The following is a 22,320-nucleotide window of genomic DNA, read 5'->3' on the forward strand; positions in this document are numbered from 1 at the left end:
TACACTCTACACACACACACACAAATGGAACAGTTCTATATCTCCAGTTCTACTGGGATGATTTATAAAACTTAATTTGCCTTTTTAATGTCTTAAAAGTGCAAATTAGGATATATACAGTACAAAGTCTGTAATCCAGACTCGTCGGGACTTTGGCGATTCCGGATTATAGATCATCAGTTTAAATCTGGTAAGATGGCATGCAGAAATTATACAATTAAAAATATGAAATCATAATTTATGAAATAAAGAACAATTATGATCTAAAGGGTATCAAAAATTTACAAAAAAAAAGCTTAATATTTATTTGTTTACTTTATTAAACATTTCTTTCAATGTAAGTTGTTTAAGATGCTTCCACAAAAAATTCAAAAAGTTCCTTTTTCTTGTGTCATATATAGTGGACTTTACAATGCCATACTTCTCGCATAATTTTGAGACGGATAGGCCTTTATTCATTTTTTGCAGCAATTCCACTTTTTGTTTAATGGACATCGACAATGCTTTTGTTTTAGATCCTTTGGCAGCTCCAGAATTGGAAACTCTTTTTGACATAATCGAAAGTTCAAGCCTAATTTTTATAAAATTGTTCTAACAGTCTGCAAAAAATAATGAGCCAGATCCAATTAGAAGATTAAGGAACAGTGCAATCTGCAACATTAACTGAAATAGATAATTAGATAATTTTAGCCTAGCTTATACCGTCTGTTATACATTAAACGCACATGCGTAAACACAGTATGCGTTTAAGCATGCACATAAAGTTTGTAGCTTTGAGGTCCGAATTATAGATCATTCTGGATTACAAACTTTGTATTGTATAAGATTTATATAAAGCATTGTTCTGACATACATATTTAGAAAAAAAAATCTAACATTTTCAGAAATGACATACCGACTTTTTTTAATATTTTTATTCTACAACTCAAATTATACCTAGATATTAAATTTTGTAAAATTTGGTGAGAAATTAAAAAAATTATCTTGGTACACTTTTTTCAGTTTGCGCCGAGAATAATTCACTCAGCAAAATTTTTAATTCATGACAACCTATATTCCTTTCCCTTTCATTGTCCATGAGTAGAAAAAAGGTTGCATCATTCATTCTTTTAAATAATTTTAACAAAGTGTGTAAACCACATTTGGTGTTATTATGATTTATAACAAATATGCCAAAGTGCAAAATGCACCAATATATAAATTCATGTATATCTTAAGGAATTTTGAATAAAAACTTTAATTTTTTGCAGTTATGCCTAAAAATACATCTAGTTTAAGGTGATGGTATAAATTTTATAGGATATATCTCAAAATGTTTTTAAAAAAAATTATAAAAATTACTAAAACCACAAATTTGGAAAAAAAAAAATCAGAAAATATCTGCAAATTTTATTTAGAGTGAACTTAAAATAAATATATACCAAAGTATATTAAAATTGAAGAGCTAAGATTTCGAGAGCTTATTTTTTTAACTACTCGCACAATTTTATAAACCTTTGCATTTTGGTATAACTTGAGTCATAGAATTAAAATATGTAAAAAAAGAATTTGGTATGTCATTCCAGAAAAAGGCCAGTTTTGTGTTACCATATCTAATCTATAGTGGATCACAAAAGTGTTTGTACAATTCCGAATTTCAGTGAAATATTGCTTTATTCATTAACAAAAATCAATATTTTAGAATTAAAATTTTTTAATAATATTTATAAATTTCGGTTAGCAAACTACAATAAAATTATTTTAACAACATATAAAACCTTTTTTTTTTTTGAAAATCAATAATAAAAAAGTAACAGAAAAGTTACCTCACAAAAGTCTTCGTACACAGAAAGAAATCTACACATATTAGTAAATATTGTAGTATTTCTGTCAGTTAGTATTTTGTAGCATATACTGCAGTATTTATGACAGCATTCAAATGTCTGCACATAGAGTTCACCAGTTTTTTTTTTTTTTTGTAATAACTGCACCAATGTTCCTTCATTCTTCCATCATTACTGCTTTTAGTTTGGTTTCTGTTTTAATGTTGTGTCTTAACCTCTAATTTTCTCCAGATGTGTTCTGGTCTCTTTAAATCTGGTGACTGAAGTGGTGTTTTCTGAACTTGTGGAAAATTATAGACACCCAAAAGGCGAACGTTGAGGGCAGTGTGCTTAAAATCGTTATCCTGATAAAAAATAAAGTTGTTTCCAGTATCCAAATTTTGAAAGGATAATTTTAAATTACCTTTTTAAAATATTTAAATAAAGAGCATGGTACATTGTGCTATCAATAAACATTAAATTATTTAATACTGATGCTGACATGCACCCTCACACAAGAACACGTCCACCGACATGCTTCACTGTACCAACCAAAATCTTGGGATTAAGCTTGTCAATTTTTTTCCCATTCAATTATACGCCCATCAAAATAAAAATGTTAAATTTGCTTTCATCTGCAAATAAGACATGAATCTAATAAGCTTCAGGTTTATTTACCATTGATTTTGAGAAGAAAAGCCTAGGCTTTCTATTTTTTGCACTTCCAAAAGTTTTCTTTGAGCAGAGTGCGGAGTAATCCAGCTGATCTGAGTACTCATTAAACAGTTTTAAGTGAAATAGAAGTATAAAATTTTCTGATTTCTGATCACATTAAATTACGTCAAGTCCTCTTTGCCGGACAATCTCTTCTTTCTTTATTTTGACTCCAATTTTCTTCTTTAAAGCATTTTATTACATACTGCACCATAGAATGGGATAAATTACTAATTCCAAATCGAATTTCCACATTTATGATAAAAAATTATGAATTTTCGAAAGCTGTTCATTACTTTCTTACGACTAGAGCCATCTTTAAACATTAAATAAAATATATGAAAGTAAGCAAGCAAAAAATAAAGCCAAACAATTTTTTAAACATCACCAAAATGCAAAAATAAAAAAAAAAAGGAGTAGACAATAATTTTATTTATGAAATTTTATGAAAATGTTTCGGTGTACGTTCACTTTTTTTGGCTTGTTTTATCTCGGCCTCCTTACATTTTCATTCTTAGAAAAAGAAAATAAGTCAGTATTAAAACTTAAATAGTTTGCTTTTATTCAAATACACATGAATATGATATGAAAGGCTTTGCATTCGAATTCAGTTCCTGGTTAAAGCACTTTCTTCAATTCTTAAAGGTGTCTGAAAACTTTTGTGAAACACTGTATATCCTAAGCTGTGCTCTTGAGAAACGAAAAATGCAAATTAAATTTTGTCAATTGGTCCAGTAGAATGGAAGATACAGAACTGTCCCAATTTTTTGAGTGTGTGTTTGTGTGTACAGTGTACATATTATTATTTGCATTTTTTAACAAAAACTTTAAAAAAAATATTTCACAGTGATAATATATCATAATATAATAACTGATATTAAAAATTATACCAAACTTAGTGAATTTGTTTATACAGATATTGATGAATATATTAGGAAAATTTATTTAGGGAAAAAATTTAAAAGATGATGGTCTAAGCAATATTTATAAACTCAGTAATAATTAAGCATAAAAAATTTCTATATTTAGAAATAGATTCAAACAAATACAAAATTTACCAGTATTAATGATTACATGCAAAATATTATTTATGAACTTTTTGAAGGAAAACTAATGAAAAATTAATATTTAAAAGTAATCTATTTTGAAATGTTAGGCTCACTGTTTCACTTTAAAATATACTGACAGCTTATCTTTTTTTTGTCTATACCTGTTTACATGCCGTGCATCTTTTATTTCACTTAGCCAATTCAGTCATGTCACAAGGTATGGAATAAGCTTGCATTTCTTTTGTCTCTTTTTTTAAACATATAATTTAGTTTAATGCATGGAATATTGTAATGTTTGTTTAGAAGGAAAGAAAAAGGATGCTTAAATGAAATAGATGACTAGGTTAGGCATTTAAAGAAGAAAAACATGCACATCCCAAACTCAAAGAGGATTAAGTAGCAGACTAAAATTGTTCGTAGTTTTAAGTGCAAAAATGTGCCAAAATAGGAGAAAAAAAAAAAAAAAAAAAGAATTTGTTGAAGATAGAGTGAAAGTGTGAGTAAAAGTTAATATTTTACTGCATACATTAGATCACACAGCTGTGTGTGATTACTTAATAAAATATGCACTTGGTTTAGGTAATCATCCTTATGGAGATAACATTGAGACATATATATGTACAACTCTGCCCATATTCTGAGACAGAAGCAATAAAAGAATAACTAAAAGATATGTCCATATTTGTAGTAGCTAAAAAACATTTTACAAACAAGAAAGGTGTGTATTTGTCTTATAAAAACTACTGATTCAAAATCATATCAGTTGTGTTTTTCAATAAATAAAAATTAATATTTAAAACACTGTTTTTCTAATTGCTCTCTAGCAACAGTTGATATCTTGAAGGAATATGAAACAGAATACTCCCAAGTGAAAAATCTTCTATCAGACTCTGCATGCTACATGACTACCTATTTGGACTTACTGAAACATGTTTTTCACTACCAATGATAGGGGTGCATAAAATTAACTTTACTAGTGACATATTCAAAAAATTGAAAACTACCGCAGCCAAGAGAATGAAAAAAGGCATACAGAAGAGAATGCTCTCACTACAATGATTGTGTGTAGTTTATTAGGCTTCTTAAAGCAGGAAACAGGAAAAGTCAGCTATGCCCTTCCCAGGATATGAACTCTAGATCTTCTGATTGCTTGCTGGACAAGCTACCAATTACATCTAAAAGGCATACAGTGAGACAGGCGAAAATTTCTTACATGCTCCCTCACTTATTTGAGTAGAGAGAAGACTCATTTAGACCAAATTTAGGTGGTGACAAATTATTTGTCAACCACATTTTTAGATGGGTGTCACTGGCATTATAATCTGTTATGTTATTCAAGGTAAGAAATACAAAAAAGTAAACTATGCCTTCACTTCTGGATCTAGATATACAAAATCTGGCTCTTCTGATTGCTAGCCAGATATGCTACCAATTACACTATGAAGACACATTGTAAAGGAGGTAAAAATTCCTTGTTAGCTTTCAATTACTTTTTTCTTCATATTACTGTAGTAATTTACTTGATTACAGTAGGTTAGAAAAACAATTATTTGTTTTCCTTATTCATTTATTTTTTCTATAAATAAGAAATTTTCAGTGCAGAAATTACATATCCCTGGAAACAGCCAAATCTAATCTAATCTTACCTATGATGCTTTTTTTTAGTTTTATGAAATAAAAATTTGAGGGGATATATTAATAATTTTCAGTAAGTTTTAAATATACTAATGGAGGGAAGGAGTAAATACTCAGTAACACTTTAAACATTAAATATTAAAATCTTGAAAAGCACAAAAAATTGATATTCATAAATAAATCTCTAGAATTATTGAAGTACATTTATTTTAAGGAGAATGTATAAAAGCTGGCAGATTTACAGTTTAAGGCATACATGTTGAAATATAAAAATTATATATATATTACATACCAGATATTGTTAATGCAGCGAATTCAAAAATAACACATGATAGGCTTTCTTATTCATTTTCTTAATCTGAGTATGCAATTTTCTGCAACAAATGAGGCATTATCAAATATACCAGATATCATACCTTAGGGTTTTTTTTTAGGAGGGGGTTGTTTGTTCACATGTGCGTGCGTGCGTTTGTGAGCATGTGATTTCCAAGCTATGATTATGATACACTGAATCAATGTCACAGCCATTTTTAAATTAAAGTAATTATTTGTTTAAACTGAAAAGATTCAGGCAGGATAAGACTTTTTTCCTCGGTATTTCTTGGAATTAAGATGAATACTATTGACTGTTAACATCCAAATTATTGTGGCTATTTATTAATTTCATTTTATAAAGGGTTTGCCGCATATGATAAGTTTTTTTAAAAATTACTTGATGAAAGATCAGATAAGACTCAACACAAAGACCTTTGCCTCCACTTGCTATAAATGTTACATGTGTTGTGTTAAACTGATCTAATGGGAAAATATGAATCAAGAGAAAGACACCAACTATGATTAAGGAACATTTCTGAAGCTTTTTGAAAAATATGTTTTTCACTCAATTGCCAACACAGTTTTCCTTTCGTAATACAAAGATTTATCATTTACAATGTATAAGTGGTCATGATTCTCTCTGTCACAATCTTGATCATTAGAGCCATTTCAGACCAAAAAGCTTATAAGATCTTAACTGTGAAATATTAACTTTAATATCATTGAACCCCTATTAAACTGACAAGAGACATACCGTTCTGTCTCAAAATGTAGGACAAAGTCTTTGATGGTTTTTAATAAAACTTTTTATCAAAGCTTAAATTGATCAGGAGAACAACGTGTATGTATAATCAAATCTTGTCCACATGTGGGTATAAAATAACATATTAAATTTAAAGAAGCCCAAGACTAGGCAAATCTTGCCTAACTAAGCTAGTTCAAACTTTAATGGCATGATTTAACTTCGGTTAACAAATGGATGTTGTTATAACATTAACTGACAGAGTTGGGCGAGAGTGAAGCATCACTGCTAAAAGCTGCATATCTAAAACATTCACCTGAAATACTCTTAACTTATTTGCCTCCTGGTAAAGGCTAACAAAAGCAGAAGTAATAGTACAGATATAAATCATAAATATTGGTTAGTCAGTTTTTTTACCATTTATTATCTTAAGCTGCATACTTCAGCAACTGAGTTAAAAATGCTAAGTCTATAAAACTAAACTGGAAGTATCTTTCCTGCTACTGAAATATAAGAATATGAGATGAATTTAAGAACATTTGGCAGCTTATGTCATTCTGTTGTTACAAATTTTGCACACAGATAAATTATTTTAGCGCAATAATATGTGAAATTGTTGTATTTGTCTGTATAATATAACATGAAAAGCTGAAAAGAATGATGCTCTAGCAGGAAAATAAAAATACAGAGGCAAACTTATTTAACCCCTTAACTGCAGCGGGCATATATATACGCCTTGCTCAGCCAATGCGTTAACTGCTCCGGGCATATATATACGTCCTTCCAAAATACTATCATTTGCTTTGTGCTGCTACCTGTAAAATTATTTGCAAAGCTTTAGAATGCAACACCACAATGACCTTGACAAAGTATGCGAAGGACAATATTATTTCAGAGAAGTGTGGGGAGGAATTGGAGAGAGGGGTGTGTCTAAAGTGGTGAAAGTAATGACTGCACGGTATTGACTGGTGTTGTTTGAGTAAAACATATTTTTTCTTATTCTGTGTCCTCCGTTTTCATTTACTTTTTGTAGTAGGTTCCAGGAATAAAGAAAGATAAAACGGATATTTCGAAACCATTTATCGTTTTTGAATTATTTTTTGATGAACTGCTCGAGTTTCATATTGTTACTGAAACTAACCATTTTGTGGACGAGTATATGAACTAACACCTTGCTAAGGATTGGATTGGATTATTTAATTATGGCAAAGCACACAAGGGCTATCTGCTGAAAGGGAGGGATGCCTTCGTGGAGGACTTTCTAAGGGAAATTGGCTCGTATACATGTTACACATGGGGAATATCACGAAAACGCCCATGCAGCCAGGCTGTTCATGGGATTCGAACCACGGACCGAACTACCAGTGTTCAGCATCTTTACCGCTCGGCCGCTGGTGGGCCCACCTTGTTAAGGAAAAATCAAGAAGAAAATTGTGGCATTCAACCAGTTCAGAAGAAATATATATACTTTTTAGGCATACTGATTTCACAAGGTATAACACTGAAACCTGATATTACAGTTTACTGGTCTAAAAATAAATTGATTGAAACTCCATTTTAGTGATCTTTTTTATTTATTAATATTTTACTCTTACTTTACATTTATTTATTAATATATTATATACTTTACATTTATTTATTAATATTTATTATTATAATATTTACTTTACATTTATTTATTAATATTTATTAATATTTTTATTTATTGACATTTAACGAGAAATCGCCAAACGTCACCAAACTTGGCAGCCATTTGACAGCATTTTGCTCTTGTCCCTCCATTACATTTATTCAATTACTCCAGCTCCATTACATTTATTCAATTACATTACCTCTGTAATAGGTAATGTAATTGAATAAATATAATTGATTAATAGTGTAATTGATTAATTGATTAATAGTATATTAGCTTTAACCATAATTCAGCTCTCATATGCCTTGCAGTAATTTTGAGAAGCAGAAAGTACTAGGCAGCCAGGTGAAAACTACATAAGACCGGAGAGAGCATCTGCTATCAGTTGTTGTTGTTAGCTATTAGTTCAGCATGATTTCAGAGTATTGAGATATCTTTGCTCTTTAGATGCACTTTCCATCACACTGTGTTTAACATTCTTAGTCAGGGTTCATAGCCACATTTTAGTTAAAAAAATAAGCACCTATAAGCACTTTTCAAGCACATTTTAAGAAAAAAAATAAGCACCTGCCTAATTACATCATACACAACTGCATAACCTTAAAAAGTAGACTTGTAATTTAAAATATGAGAAATGAAGTACTTATTAAGAGAGAATAAGCATTACCTCAACCATGGAAAATAATTACTTTTTTTGTTTTTAATTTTAAATAATAGTTCAATTTACAGAATTAGTTTACAATGAGAGGAAAAAAAAAAAAAAAAAAAAAAAAAAAAAACTATGAAGAACTAAACTATATTACAAGATTTAATGATGAAATTTCAGTTCAAAATAGAGAAAATAAATAATAATAAGGCATATTTATTGTATTCGCTTGGAACCTAATAATAAATACAATTTATTTTTCCACTCATATTGATATTTAAATAATTTAAATATAAATTCTGAACATTTTCTAATGTTTCATTGTATATTAGTTTTCTCTTAACAGATATTGCAAGCAAAGTAATTTAAGTAAAAAAAAGGAACATTTCTGAAATCAGAAGATAGAAATTTGCTTCATGCAGTCATCTTTAACTAAAAGCTTAACTAACCCGCATACTTGGAAACTGGCGAATATTCGGGCAGTCGAGCGTAACTTTAAGAAGCGAAGGGGGTAGACTGTAGCCACTCTTTAGATTTTTCCGCTAAATAAATGCTTTTGACATTTCAATATGTGCATCATATAAAAACAAACCAACCGAACTAAAAAATACTCCGCTTAGCAAGCACAGTAAAACTCTTTTAAGTGCTCATAAACAAATCTCAGACTGAACATCCAAATTAATTATCTCTGCAAAATATCGCAAACGTTAGTGCGCAATACGTGCGCCGTAATTCTTCCCTACGTGATATTACGCAATCGGAATCAACAACTGCTGGTATTGGGAGAAAAAAGAACTAAATAACTGGAGTGTTTTTCATTCTAATTTTCAACAGACGGCGTTAAATTTCCAGAATAGAATCATTCTTTGCTTGGGTTGGTAGACCACAGAACTTTTAATCCTATTCAATCCAAATTGGAAAGTGACCCCCCCCCCAAAAAAAAAGGTCCGTTGCTTGTTTTGCAGCGAACTGTAACAGTTTCAATATTCAAGATTTTGCGGAGAAAGAGGAGACATCCCAACCTTCATACTGTATAATGTATTGGCCAAAAAAATGAAACTATTTTGACTTTCCCTTTATTTAAGCCATTCCGAAAATTATTCCTTAGAAAGCTAATCTGTGTTAAAACATAACCAATTTTGGAAGTTTACTATACTTCAGAAGTTACTGCAACTATGTTATTATAAACATTCATACATATGCTCATAATATAAGCATAACGATCATAATAAACACGAATATGAACTGACCAAGCAGAACGAGAATGCAAATATTTTTAAGATCTTGATAGAAATTCAAACGTGTGTAGTATTTGGGTGGGAGGAAAAGAATGCCGAATGTAGCGGGATTTTCTACTGCTTTCGCAATTCTTTGACCAACAGAACGACGGGCACCTGCCTACTCTTCGTGCACACCAAAGGTTATGTTAATGCAGAGAAAGGGAGAAAAGCTATTTCCGGGAGTATGACTCACCATCTGACATTCCATATTAGGAAAAAAAGTTGTTTATTTAGTTTCGGCTTTGGTACGAGGAAAAATAGCGTGTTCATTAAAAAAAAAAAGCACTAAAAGCAAAAAATAAGCACCAAAAACAAAAAAATAAGGGCTTTAAAGAAAAAGTAAGCACCTATAAGGGCCTTTATATTTTATTTTCAAATATAAAGACTTATAAGCACTTATAAGGACAGCTACGAACCCTGTTAGTAGTCTGAAGTTTAAATACTGATTGCACTCAGTGATACTGTAAATGTCTGTACAAGTATTTCCGTGGAAAATTCCAGAACTCTAAAATGTTTCTTTTGATAAAATAAATTTTATTAACCTATCATCAGACCTGTGTGCATTCAATGTATTACAAAGCCACATGCATGCAACGATTTTGGTGGATCAAGTGGCTGCTCATCAAAATAATTTAGTCAGATAAATCAATGCCTTGAAAAAGAACAGAACTGACAAGAAACCTACCCTAAAGTGCTGGAACTGCAATGCTGAAGGCCACATATGAAGGAACTACAGAAATCCCAGGGCATGGATGCTAAGACTGCTTGTAGCAAGGAGGAGGGAAATAATTAGTGGCCATCTCGTGAGGCGGAGGTTGCCAGATAAAGAGAAGCCGAATTTTAAAGCACTTCGGATTTCTGTAATGAGTAGTGGCAGTAACTGACTCTTCAGTGGGACATATCAAAGGAGTTCATTGCATGCTTCGACTTTAAAAATAACGAACTGCATTCTGCCTCTGACATAATGCTATTTGGAATCAATGCTGAACGAGTTAAATCGGCCCACCAAATCATAGCTCAAGATGATATCACAGTACCAATAAGAACATAATTTTTACTTCCTGGATCCATAGATGAAAACAGAAAATTGTGGTATGGTATAATGAAATATCCCAAGAACTGTAACCCCTCGTGAGGAGTACTAGTAGCCTTGGAACTCATCAACCTATCAAGGACCATTATCCCAGTGAGAGTTGCCAATTTAATTGAAAGGGCAAAAGTCATTAGGAAATATGAAGTGGTTGCAGCATGTACACCAGCGACCTGCATTAAACAAAACAGTAACCCATCCTAATCTGTGTCTTCAGAGACCATAATATTGGAGTTATTGAAGAATGTGCAACTAAACAATGAAGAAAGGAGTGCTGCCGAATGTATCACACAAGAATTTCAAGATGCTTTCTCCTGCTCATCTTCTGACATGAATTGAACTAGTTTGACAAAGTATAGAATTGATAGCGGGGATCATCCACCAATCAAGCAACATGCAAGACATCTAACGATTTCTAAACAGGAAGAGATAGGAAAACTTCTGAAGGATATGCAAGAAAGTGACTTTCTTGCATGTCCATATAGATGACTAAAAATTTACTTCTATCGAGCCTTCAATAGTCCATGGCCTCTCCCATCATCCTGGCCACTACACCAAAAATTGTGCATATAGATTTGTAAATAGATTGAATGCACGTAGGTCCGATGATAAAGCATTCTCTTCGATGATAAGCTGAAAGCAGACATTCTCTCCGGTCTTATGTAGCTTTCGCCCAGCTGAGATATTTCTAGTACTTTCCTTCTCGAAATTTCTGGAAGCATAAGACGGCCAAATTATGGTTACAGTTAATGCAGTAAATCAATTACATTTATTCAACTACAATACCTACCACAGTCATACAGGGACCAGACCAAAATGTCACCAAATGGCTGCCAAGTTTGGAGATATTTTTTTTTTTTGGCCAAATTTGACAGCAAAAATTAGTCACCAAAACCCTTGTCAGCTTGTTGATATCTTACCAATTTAGCAAAATAGTCATTTACTCAATGTTTAATAGGCTTCCTCCTGTATTCTTATTTTCCCAGTAAAGTAGCATCACACCACTCAACTTTCTACATTATATTATACAGAAAAATGCAACAGTTTCACATGTGATTGCACTAACTCCCAAAGAAATAACACATAATCTATTTACATACAAAATTTGCAACAGTGTGATGCAGATATTACCCACTATTGCAAAAAGGCTATTTCCAAAAGCATTAATTTTTTTCTCGATGTAGTAGCCACAAAAGCAATTATGTCACCAATTTATCATGTTTCTTATTTATCATCTAGACTACAAGTTTGTTGCACACTACATACTTAAGCCAATACCTGCAAACCTATAAAGCTTGAGGCTAAATTGAGAATAGCTTTTAGTCATCTATATGAGCATACAATGATAAGTCTCGATGAGACCTATAGAGACATTAGGTATTTTTTGGAAGCAGGAGACTTGCAAAATGAGCAATGCCTTTGCCGGGAATCGAACCATGGACCTCTAGAATACACGCCTAGCATGCTGACCACCACACCACAAAGCCACGCTAAGAAGGTGGGAGAAATACCTTATATACTCCCCCTTTTAAAGAGCAACTAGGTTTTTTTTAGAGGACCCAATCGCCAAATCCTGGGTGTGGAGAATCGTCATCCAACACCCTTTTAGTTTGGGCGCGACTGTAGAGACATTAGGTATTTTTTGGAAGCAGGAGACTTGAAAAATGAGCAACGGCTTTGCCGGGAATAGAACCATGGACCTCTGGAATACACGCCCAGCGTGCAGACCACCACACCACGAAGGCATGCTAAGAAGGCGGGAAAAATACCTTATAGACCAAGGCTTTCAAAAGTCTTCAGTTCTTAAACTGTTTGATGCAAGAAATGAATGTATTTTAATAATGCAGAGTACAAGATGATTGTATTGTTTTATTCCATATGTTTTATTCAAATAGTTTTTATTCCATAAAACTTTTTTTTTTTTTTTTTTTTTTTTTTTTTTTTTTTTAGATTTTGCTATGCTGTACAAATGATACTGGAAAACAAAATATGTACAAGAAGAAAGAAAAACATATTCATCCTATTAAGCCTTCAAGCGTTATGGCTTTAGCCCTGAAATTTCAGAGTTCCTCAAAATGTCATGAATAAATAATATTTTCTTGATTATAATTAAAAAAATGATTCTCTCTCTTTGTACCTTATATAATTGGATTATATAATGGGATTGGATCCAAAATCGAATATTACATTTAAAGCTTGCAGAAATTTTCATGTGTAATGAATACGAAAGCCATCGTTCTATAAAGAATTTTCTGTCTGTAACACTGAGAGGGTTAAGAAATATATCTAAAATACTGGAAAATTCCAGAAGTAATGAGTAACCTCAAGAACTATGCTATTATTTTCAAGTGTGAAAATAAAAAATTCAAAATTATTCCTTAAGGTGTTTCTTACAGAAATGTGCACCATTAGTATTTGATACAGTCTAACTTAGAAGATAAATCTGCCTATTTGATTGTCAAGGGCATACTAAATTAGATTAGAATCAAAAATATTTCTCAAGTAAACTATGGGTCTTATAATTTTCTAAAAGTTTTGCAGGACTAATCAAAGATTTCAGATAACTCAGCTGGTAAAGCATTTATTCACAAGTAGGAAAGACTAAGTTCCAGTCACAGTTTAGTTGTTACACTAGCATTCAAAGTGAGAGAATCTTGGTTATTACTATATTTGGTTAGGCTGAATGTACAGAAAGAACGATAATGACGCATTTGCCCAGTTAGACAGTAGTTGAATGAACTAGCCAAGCTCAAATCAAATTTCATGGTTTCGTAGAAATTCAGAGACTCATCAACAGCTCTGTATAGCTTAGCTAGTACAGCACTTGTCCAGAAAACATGACTTGAATTCAAATTCTAGTTAAAGTGCAGATCATTGCATGATTTGTCACAAGCTATTGCTTTCAAAGAATCTATCAACTATGAATTATAAAGTTTAACTGTTGTAAACCAAATTTTTATGAGAATGAATATAACCCACAAACACAACAAAACTTTTTTTTTTCCATTTTTATTTTTGCATTACATTATTTCTTCAGGTTTTAAACAAATTCTCCTAAATTAAAATACATTTAATCAATCAGATTTTCTTACAATGTATTTCTCCCACAAAAATCTTTCATCTATATGAATTTTATGAAACATGTGTTAAAAATTATAATTTGGATAAGTTTATCACACAAATTAAGTTTCATAAGAGTATTTTGAGACATTTGTTATACAGCCAATAAAACATTATAGCAAACTTTACCAAGCAGAATGAAATTTATTTAGAAATACAGACACCAGTTTGTTTAAATAGCTATCTGTTTTCAAATAATTTTAAAACTTACTTCTTCAAATTTTGTTTTGACATGACTACTAAGAACTCCCAAAACTGTTAATGAACTTTCACTCTTAGCAACTACACTATCTGAAAAATACAAAGCAAAAATGTATTATATACAATAACTAGGTTATATAAAAAAAGTCTAAAATTAAGCTGATTGACAAATGCCATGCACTAAACACAAAAGCAATAATTCTACACATATTCTAAACTCAACCTCTCATTGCACAGAAAGAGGGGTTACTGGTTATCATGTATTGTCATCAAAGATACACATGTCCTTATGTTTGAAGTCTTTACAACTATGAGAAGTATTACAATTTGTTGTCCAAAGGTTTGACAAAATAAAATAAATTAAATATAAAGTTAAAAAAACTTTTAAAATCAGCACATTTTATATACAAAGCATTTTATAAACATTCTGCTAACAGGATATTGCTTCATCAAGCATCATTGCATTTCATGCTTCATTAAGAATAAATCACTCTTAACTAGCACTGACATGCCAAGATAGTTGCAAAGAGAATCTATATATGCCTAATGTGATTAAGATAAGATTTTATTTGTTCACAATCTATCAGAAAGTAGCCTAGCAAAGCAAGTGTAATATATGAATCAAAATTTCATTAGTGTGTCTTATTTCTTAGAAATAATAATGAAGTAAAAGTAGAAATGATTTATTTTTATATTTTTTTATGCCACCTTGACCAGTATAGTGATTAAAGATGTTGGCTGCCAAATCAATGGGATTGAGTTCAAACTGCAGAGATGGCTTGTATGTATATAAGTGGCTAGTGTCTTTGCAGCATGGGGCTTTTAAATACTGGCAAGTCAAAAAGTCCTTTTGAGAGGCTTAGTGGTAGGGAAAGAGGGTAGAAGACTCATGAATCCATTCCCTGGGGTGTTTTTGAACAAAACCTGTTGCCAATGAGTTTAAAACTTTTCAATTGCAGTGTGGATAATCAGAAAATACCAGTTAGTATTCAATGCATACAGTACAGTATATGCAGAGCAGATTAAAGAGAGATTTGATTAGTTAATGACAAAATTATAAAACATGTTCATTTTTTTAATTTAATGACTAGAAATCAAAAGCTCATTTAAAAAAAGTCATTCATTTTTCATGTTCCCCCTTTTTTACCCTGCTCTACTGAAAACAATTACAGTAGAACTCCAATTATCGAAATCAATTGGGACCGAACCTCATTTGGTTAATTGGATTTTTCCAAAGAAAGGCTCTAGGTACACTTTAATTAATTACTGTATGTTGAAAATGGGGGAAAAACTATTTTTAAAGAAACAGAGGTTTTAATTAATTAAAATGAAAAGACAAAACTCTTACATACATGCTATATAGCGCACTGTACAGTCATTGCTTGCTGAACATCTCGGTCAAAGTAAGCTGTTTGACTGTCTTCATCCGTTTTCGGGCAGCCAAGTCATGCATCTGCTTGACAAGAAGTTGCATGTGGTCACACTTAAGCTGACACTCCATCCACTTCAACTCAGTTGCATGGCCTGCAAACACTTCACTAGCTGATGATCCCATGTCTGCTTCAACTTTGACATTAAGGTCATCTTCTTCCTCAACACTTTCTCCTCTTACACTTTCAATAAGTTTATTATCATTTAGAATCTGAAAGCTAGGGTTTGACGAATCACAAACCATTTGCTCCTTTTAATGTCTGAAATCGTTGATTGTCCGACATCATACATCTCTGCCAACTGTTTACCCAGAATTCCTTTATCTGATTGCTCTATAATTTTTAGTTTATACGCTAACAATAACATGACCCATTTTCCTTTAGAAGTCATGGTGAAAGACGAAACATTTTCGTCTTAATTTCTTTCTTAAATTCTGAAAGTAAATCAGATAGTCGGAGTTTGGATAATTAGAGTTTTACCGTACAATTATACTGACAGAAAAAATAATATTATTAAAATGTCACAAATAAATTACAAAATTTGTGAACATTATTAAATAAAGAATTTTAGAAGGTACAAAAGCTTAATTTAAGTTTTAATAAACAGTGTGCTAAAAACCAGTATTTTGTTACAAATAATCTGTTAAAATATTTCTTCAGATATTAAACCCTAAAACTTTTTTTATATAAAAACAATAATTCAAAGAGAAGAATCTTACTGTTTCTTTTTATAACTTTGGGACACAAACTGACTTTTGAGTCAAAGAATTTTGATCTGGATGTTCTGTTTGAAAAAATATGATGAGTATTCAAATAAAAAAATTGATTCAAGAATTTTTCTTTTGAAGGACTTTTAGTTTAATAGTTCTTAGGAAAACGACTTTGATTTTTTTCCTTTAATACAAATTACCTTACTTTTTTTTTTAAATTTCAGTTATTACTATGCCTGAACACAAGAAAAAATGCAAGCTGTCAATAAATCTCCTTTAAATAATATGTTACCAATATGTCTAATATATCAAAATGTTTTTTCAAAAGAAGAAAGCTTTCAATCTCCAAGAAAATATGCAAAAGTCTGTCCTAATAAGAAAATAAAAATTATATTATTTTCAAGGACTTTAATGATTAAGCTGAAAACATTGAAAAACTCTCTTTGTAACTTTTCAAAAACACCTCATTTTTCAACATTAACTTGATGAGTCAACTTTGCTGGGGCATGAAGCCTTACCTTTTGCTTATGCGCATTTCATAAGTGATTCAAAAATGTGCCAAGAGTTATTTTTTTTAAAATCGCTATTTCATGTTAAAGATTTTTTTGAACAGAAAACAATATCCCTGAATGAAATAATGTCAAATGTTACTGATGAAAGTCAAACAACAGTTTAACACTACAATGTTTTATGGCAGATTTGAAAGCAGAGGTACCAAATCTATTATTAGCCATGCACAATGTTATTCCCCTAATAACATCTAGTAGTAACATGTATGAGTAAACACTAACACAGCTCACTTAATCTTGTCATCAGAGAAGTAAATAAAATCAGAAATAATTCTTTGAATGATAAGTTGTTTTGAAAATTCTGTACTGAAAATAAAAGTGATCAAAGGGAGCCTGAACGAGAAGTTTTTCAAACTTTTCAACTCAGTGCTAGAGTTTAAAGATATGCAAAGATGCTACTTTAAAAGCAAACCTGATAAATTTAAAACTAGATAAAAATTATCTGACAGATTTGTTTAATAAATCGAACATCTATCATGAGCTGAATCTAACAAAATCTAAACGGCAATTTCTGCATTTGTGACAAAGTTTTAAAAGCATAAAAGGAATTTAAAATGAGGAGAATTGAGTCACTTTCTAAATTTGTCAATTATAGGAGAAAATGATACAGATATACATAAATATTGGCAACATATAAAAGGTCAGGAATTGAATTTCAAGTATTTTCTAAAAAAGAAGTTGAGAACATATTTTTAAAAAATAGAGCTGAAAGCAAATGAAGAGATAAAATTTAAACTTGGATACCAGTAAATTTTGCTGCAGGAGTAGATATTTGAACTTCATCTTAGTTTATGGAATATTGTAAAGAAATTTTCAAATCATTTCATTCATCTTATTTAGGACAATGGGAGTTCAGTGCAGTAATGAATCTAACAATAAAAATTTTCTTAAAAAATCAATTGCAGAGATTTTGAGAACATTATTAATAAAAATGGAGTTGAATATTAAAGTAAGTATCAATTAATTAAATTAGAAAATCAGTAGAAGCTCATCCATCTCGTTAAATTTATTTTGTACAGGTTTAATTTGTATTTCCATCTTTAGTTAAATGTGATTGATCTGTTAATTTCATAAATATAAAAATAACTCAATCTTATTGTTTTTCTTCTAAAATATTTTTATACAAAATGTAAATTTCAGTTTTCTGGGAGGCATCATTTATTCAGTTTTTTTTTTTTTTTTTTTTTTTTTTTTCTAAAAGTGGACGGTAAAAGGATCATTTAAATTTGTTAACTGATCATGGCAAAACATCCAAAGGCTATCAGGCTAAAAGAAGCAATGATTTAATTAGGACTTTTTTTAGTGAAAACTGGATCATATAGATTCAGATTATATATGGTGAAGAACATGAAAACACTATTCAACCAGCGCATTCACCAAAAAGGTAGGTTAAGAGTTTCTTCAAATTTCACCAGCATTTAGAAATTATCCTGTTCTTTTCTAGTTTTTGCAAAACGTAATGTAAACTCTTGTTTCCTAATATAATTTTTTATCTATTCACTTGAACTGAATAAGAATAGATTGCTTCTATAGTCTTTAATAAAATTCCATAGACTTTTTTTAACAAAAATAAAAAAAAAAAAAAAAGTAAACACTTGCAAAATAATCCTTGCCATTAAAATATGTTTACACATACAAATGTTTAAAACAAAACACAACTTTTCAAAAATCAGCTATATTTAAAATACTTACTAATTTTTACTTCATACCTAATGCATTATTCCTAACAGTTTCCTATGTCCACTTAGCTATAAAGGATGCTGATGTAGTATGACCATGCTTTCTAACTGAATATACCATTTTGCAAGAAGCTAGGTATTGTTATTTCCTACTGAATGCCACTTTAATATTTCTTTCTTCCTTTTTTTTTTTTTTTTTTTTTTTTTTTTTTTTTTTTTTAGCATACAACTCTCCGCAGAAGAAGAATGATATTTAAAAAAATTACAGAAATGTGCTATACTATAAAAATCATAATAATTTTTAATTAAAAAAATGCCCTTCAAAGACTGAAATACTGAGCCTTTAAATTGATACGGCAGAAAGAAATGAGTTAAAATTGTAGATCGTAAATCAGGCTTTTGCCATTTGGCCTCAACTACAGAGAGTTTTCAAGAATAGATTTTATTTGCCATTGACCATTTGTGGCAGTTAAAAATTTAGATGCATGTTTGTACAGTGCGGGGGAAAAAAAAAAAAAAAAAAAGAGGACAGTTCTATATCTCTAGTTCTACTGGGCCGATTGACGAAATTCAAATTGTGTTCTTCATGTCTCGAAAGCGCAACTTAGGATATATGTTAGATTTATATATAACTCTATTCTAACATAGATATTCTGACACAAAATTGGACTTTTTCTGAAATAACATATCAATTTTTTTCCATATTTCAATTCTACGACTCAAATTATGCCTAAATATTAAATTTTGTAAAATTTGGTGTGAAATTTACGGAGAAATTCACAAATTTATATTGCCGATTTTTTTTTTAGTTTGCACCAAGAATAGTTCACTTGCGGAACTTCTTAATATATGGCAACCTACTTTCCTTTTCCGTGAGAGGGAAAAAAATGACAACATTCTTTCTTCCGAATAATATTCTTTATATTATATTTTTATGTTATTATTTTAAATATTTTTCTTTCTTTTTCCACTTTTATTTTAATTGTTTAAGCTGCATGGTTTCTTTCAAATAACTATTTTAAAAATTTCTATTTACCCATTAGAACTGCATAAGTTTAAATATAAGGTTTATTTTTTTCAAATAGTTTTCTCTATAATTTTATTTATTTATTTATTTATTTTTATCACAGTTATTATTTTAGGTAATTTTTAAATTTTTAGACTTTAATTTTAATTGTTTGTGTTCCATTGTCTCTTCAAATTTACTATTTTTTCATTTGAACTGAGCATTTTAAATACAGGGTGTTTATAAAGTCCTGGACCCATTTTGATGTTTAATAACTCATAAAATAATAAAGATAGATTAAAATTAATAACATAAATGGTTAGATAGACTCAAAAAGTTTCATGACTCTTGTCAATGAACTTTCACGTGTGCCCCCTTCGTCGCACGGAGAATATCAAGTCGATAGTCAATTTCACGCCAGGTACTGGCAAGCATGTTGGCATCCACAGAGGCTATTGCGGTTGTATTTCTCGCTTTTAGGTCATCAATGTTCGACAATCTCCTCCTGTAAACATTGTCCTTTACAAATCCCCAAAGGAAAAAGTCCAGCTCCGTTATATCAGGTGATCTGGGTGGCTAAGGAATTGGACCTCTTCACCCAATCCCTCTTCCTGTAAAATGGTCATTCAAAGAACTATGAATGATGGTACTCCAATGAGGTGGTGCAACATCTTGTTGCAAAAAGACATGTGGCTGAAGCTGCTCTTCTAGTTGTGGAATGTCTTTTTGCAACAAGATAGTCATTATTCGGTAGGTATTTTTTCTTCAATATTTCGTACTCAATGTTGCGGTTTCCGGAACACATAAACTGAATGTTTATATTTTGAGAGGCAACGCGGATCTCAGGAGTTGGCAGATTTTTGGTGTTTGACTGTATTGCTTTAAATAGCTTTAACAATGTGCTCATTGCTTTACACAATTTTATCATCCTACATTTAGTTTCTTAAAATGTTATTCGTATTTTAGTCAAAAATTTTATTTTGGAAATCACAAGAATCAAATATCATAAGATTAAAAAGTTTTTAATTAAAAAAAATATTAAATTTATTTTTTTCCTTGTTATTGGCTTGTCTTTTTTTTTTTTTTTTTTTTTTCAAGCATTTTACAAGTATATTAAAAAGCATCCAACTTTTCGAAAGATCTTGATATTTCTGACATTCATTTTAAATAAATTTATCGCCTTCCATTCCATAAAGCCAGCAACAGCCGAGCAGTCGTTGAACACTGGTAGTTCGCTCTGGGGTTCGAAAACGGGCTGGTTGCATGGGCATTTTCGTGGTTTTTATCACTTTAACGTGTATGCCAGTTTGTTTCCCTTAGAAAGTTCTTCATGAAGGACTTTTAGGGCAGGTAGCCCTGCTTTGTCGTAACTTAATAATCCAGTTCAATCCATTTCATCAGTACTTGGTCTGAGCTTTTATCAGTCTTTAGAGGCTAAGTATGTTAAGGCATGAGATGAAAGGAAAGACTGGTTTCATCAAGAGGGGAAACGTCTTTAGGTGACATCCACATACATCACTGGATAAATTCATGAATATTTAAATAATTCGACTAAGAAATCATGGGATTTTCCGTTTATGGTTATATGATGTTCTATAATATAATTTAAATTTATACAAACATATAGTCGAAAACCGGTCTCTCATCACTTTAATCTGCAATGATATCGTTTTTGTCTTTTCTGTTAGCATAAGCTCAATTGCTGGTATTTGCTAGTGTACACATCCAAGTGTTTTCTCTTTGAACACCCAAATTCCTTGAAGTATTCTGAAAGTATATTCAAAAGCATCCAACTTTTCGAAACACCTTGGTATTTCTAACAGCCTAAATCCCCTTCAAATTTGTTTTAATTTTTTTTCCTAATTTTCTTCTTTCCTTCTACATTTATTTTCAGTGCTCACCACAAGAAAATTAAGATTTTACGATTGTTACACTTCCATAAATTTTGTAATCTTGTAAATTTTTTAAAATATCAATTCCATCAACTGTGTTTCAATTGAAGACAGCTTTTCATTTTCTAGGCATTTTAACTACAAATAAAGTTTAAAGCAAAGTACAAAGGATAAATATTTTAATTAAAAGATTTTTTCCTAAATGACAAAGAAATAAAACAGTCCAGCAGTGTTTATTCTTTACCACCGAGTGACCTGATTCATATATCGGCTGAAACAATCTAAATCATATTAAAGATCATGTTTTTTTTTTTAATACAATCTATAAAGTGAGAGAAAAATTAGCTTCTTAAAATATTCTTTCTAAGAGGATTAATATAAAAATTTATACTTATAAATATATTTTTTAAGCTGGGACTTGAACCAAACTGTCAAACTTTTAAAGCTTAGTTTACATGGTCGTTATAATCAAAGTTCTACTTAATATTGAAAATAATTCTACTGAAAATAATAAACTACTGGTCATAAAAGGAAAACTACCGGACCAAATGTTATCAAACTTGGTAATCGTGTAAAGGAGGTTATGGGAATTTATTTTCTGTGGAAAAAAAAAAAAAAAGAGTTCAAAAACACACCACCAGGGGGTAAATGGAGCGGTATGCAATATTGTTAAATGAAATAAGACATGAAGACTTTGGTTTAACACGTGTTTAATTGTTTCCGAAACGTGTTACAAAGCATGTTCAATGTAGCGTCCAGCATTTTCCGAAAGCAAGTTAAATCCTGTTACTGCATTCTCAACAGCTG

At 30.8% G+C, this 22,320-nt stretch overlaps 1 protein-coding gene across 7 annotated transcripts in view; it reads right to left on the minus strand.

Annotated features, from left to right (window-relative positions):
• The window catches only part of LOC118203952 (retinoblastoma-associated protein-like), a 168,095-nt gene that overhangs the window by 114,523 nt on the left and 31,252 nt on the right, over window positions 1-22,320 (minus strand). For all 7 annotated transcript variants that reach the window (XM_085822241.1, XM_085822242.1, XM_085822237.1 and 4 more), the window contains one exon: window positions 14,238-14,317. In XM_085822241.1, the coding sequence (XP_085678367.1) occupies window positions 14,238-14,317 (80 nt within the window). The remainder of the gene's footprint in view (window positions 1-14,237; window positions 14,318-22,320) is intronic.

Source organism: Stegodyphus dumicola, chromosome 8 (assembly GCF_044657685.1).
Source record: "Stegodyphus dumicola isolate Sdum_Otavi_A_Nest chromosome 8, ASM4465768v1".
Classification (NCBI taxonomy): Eukaryota; Metazoa; Arthropoda; class Arachnida; order Araneae; family Eresidae; genus Stegodyphus; species Stegodyphus dumicola.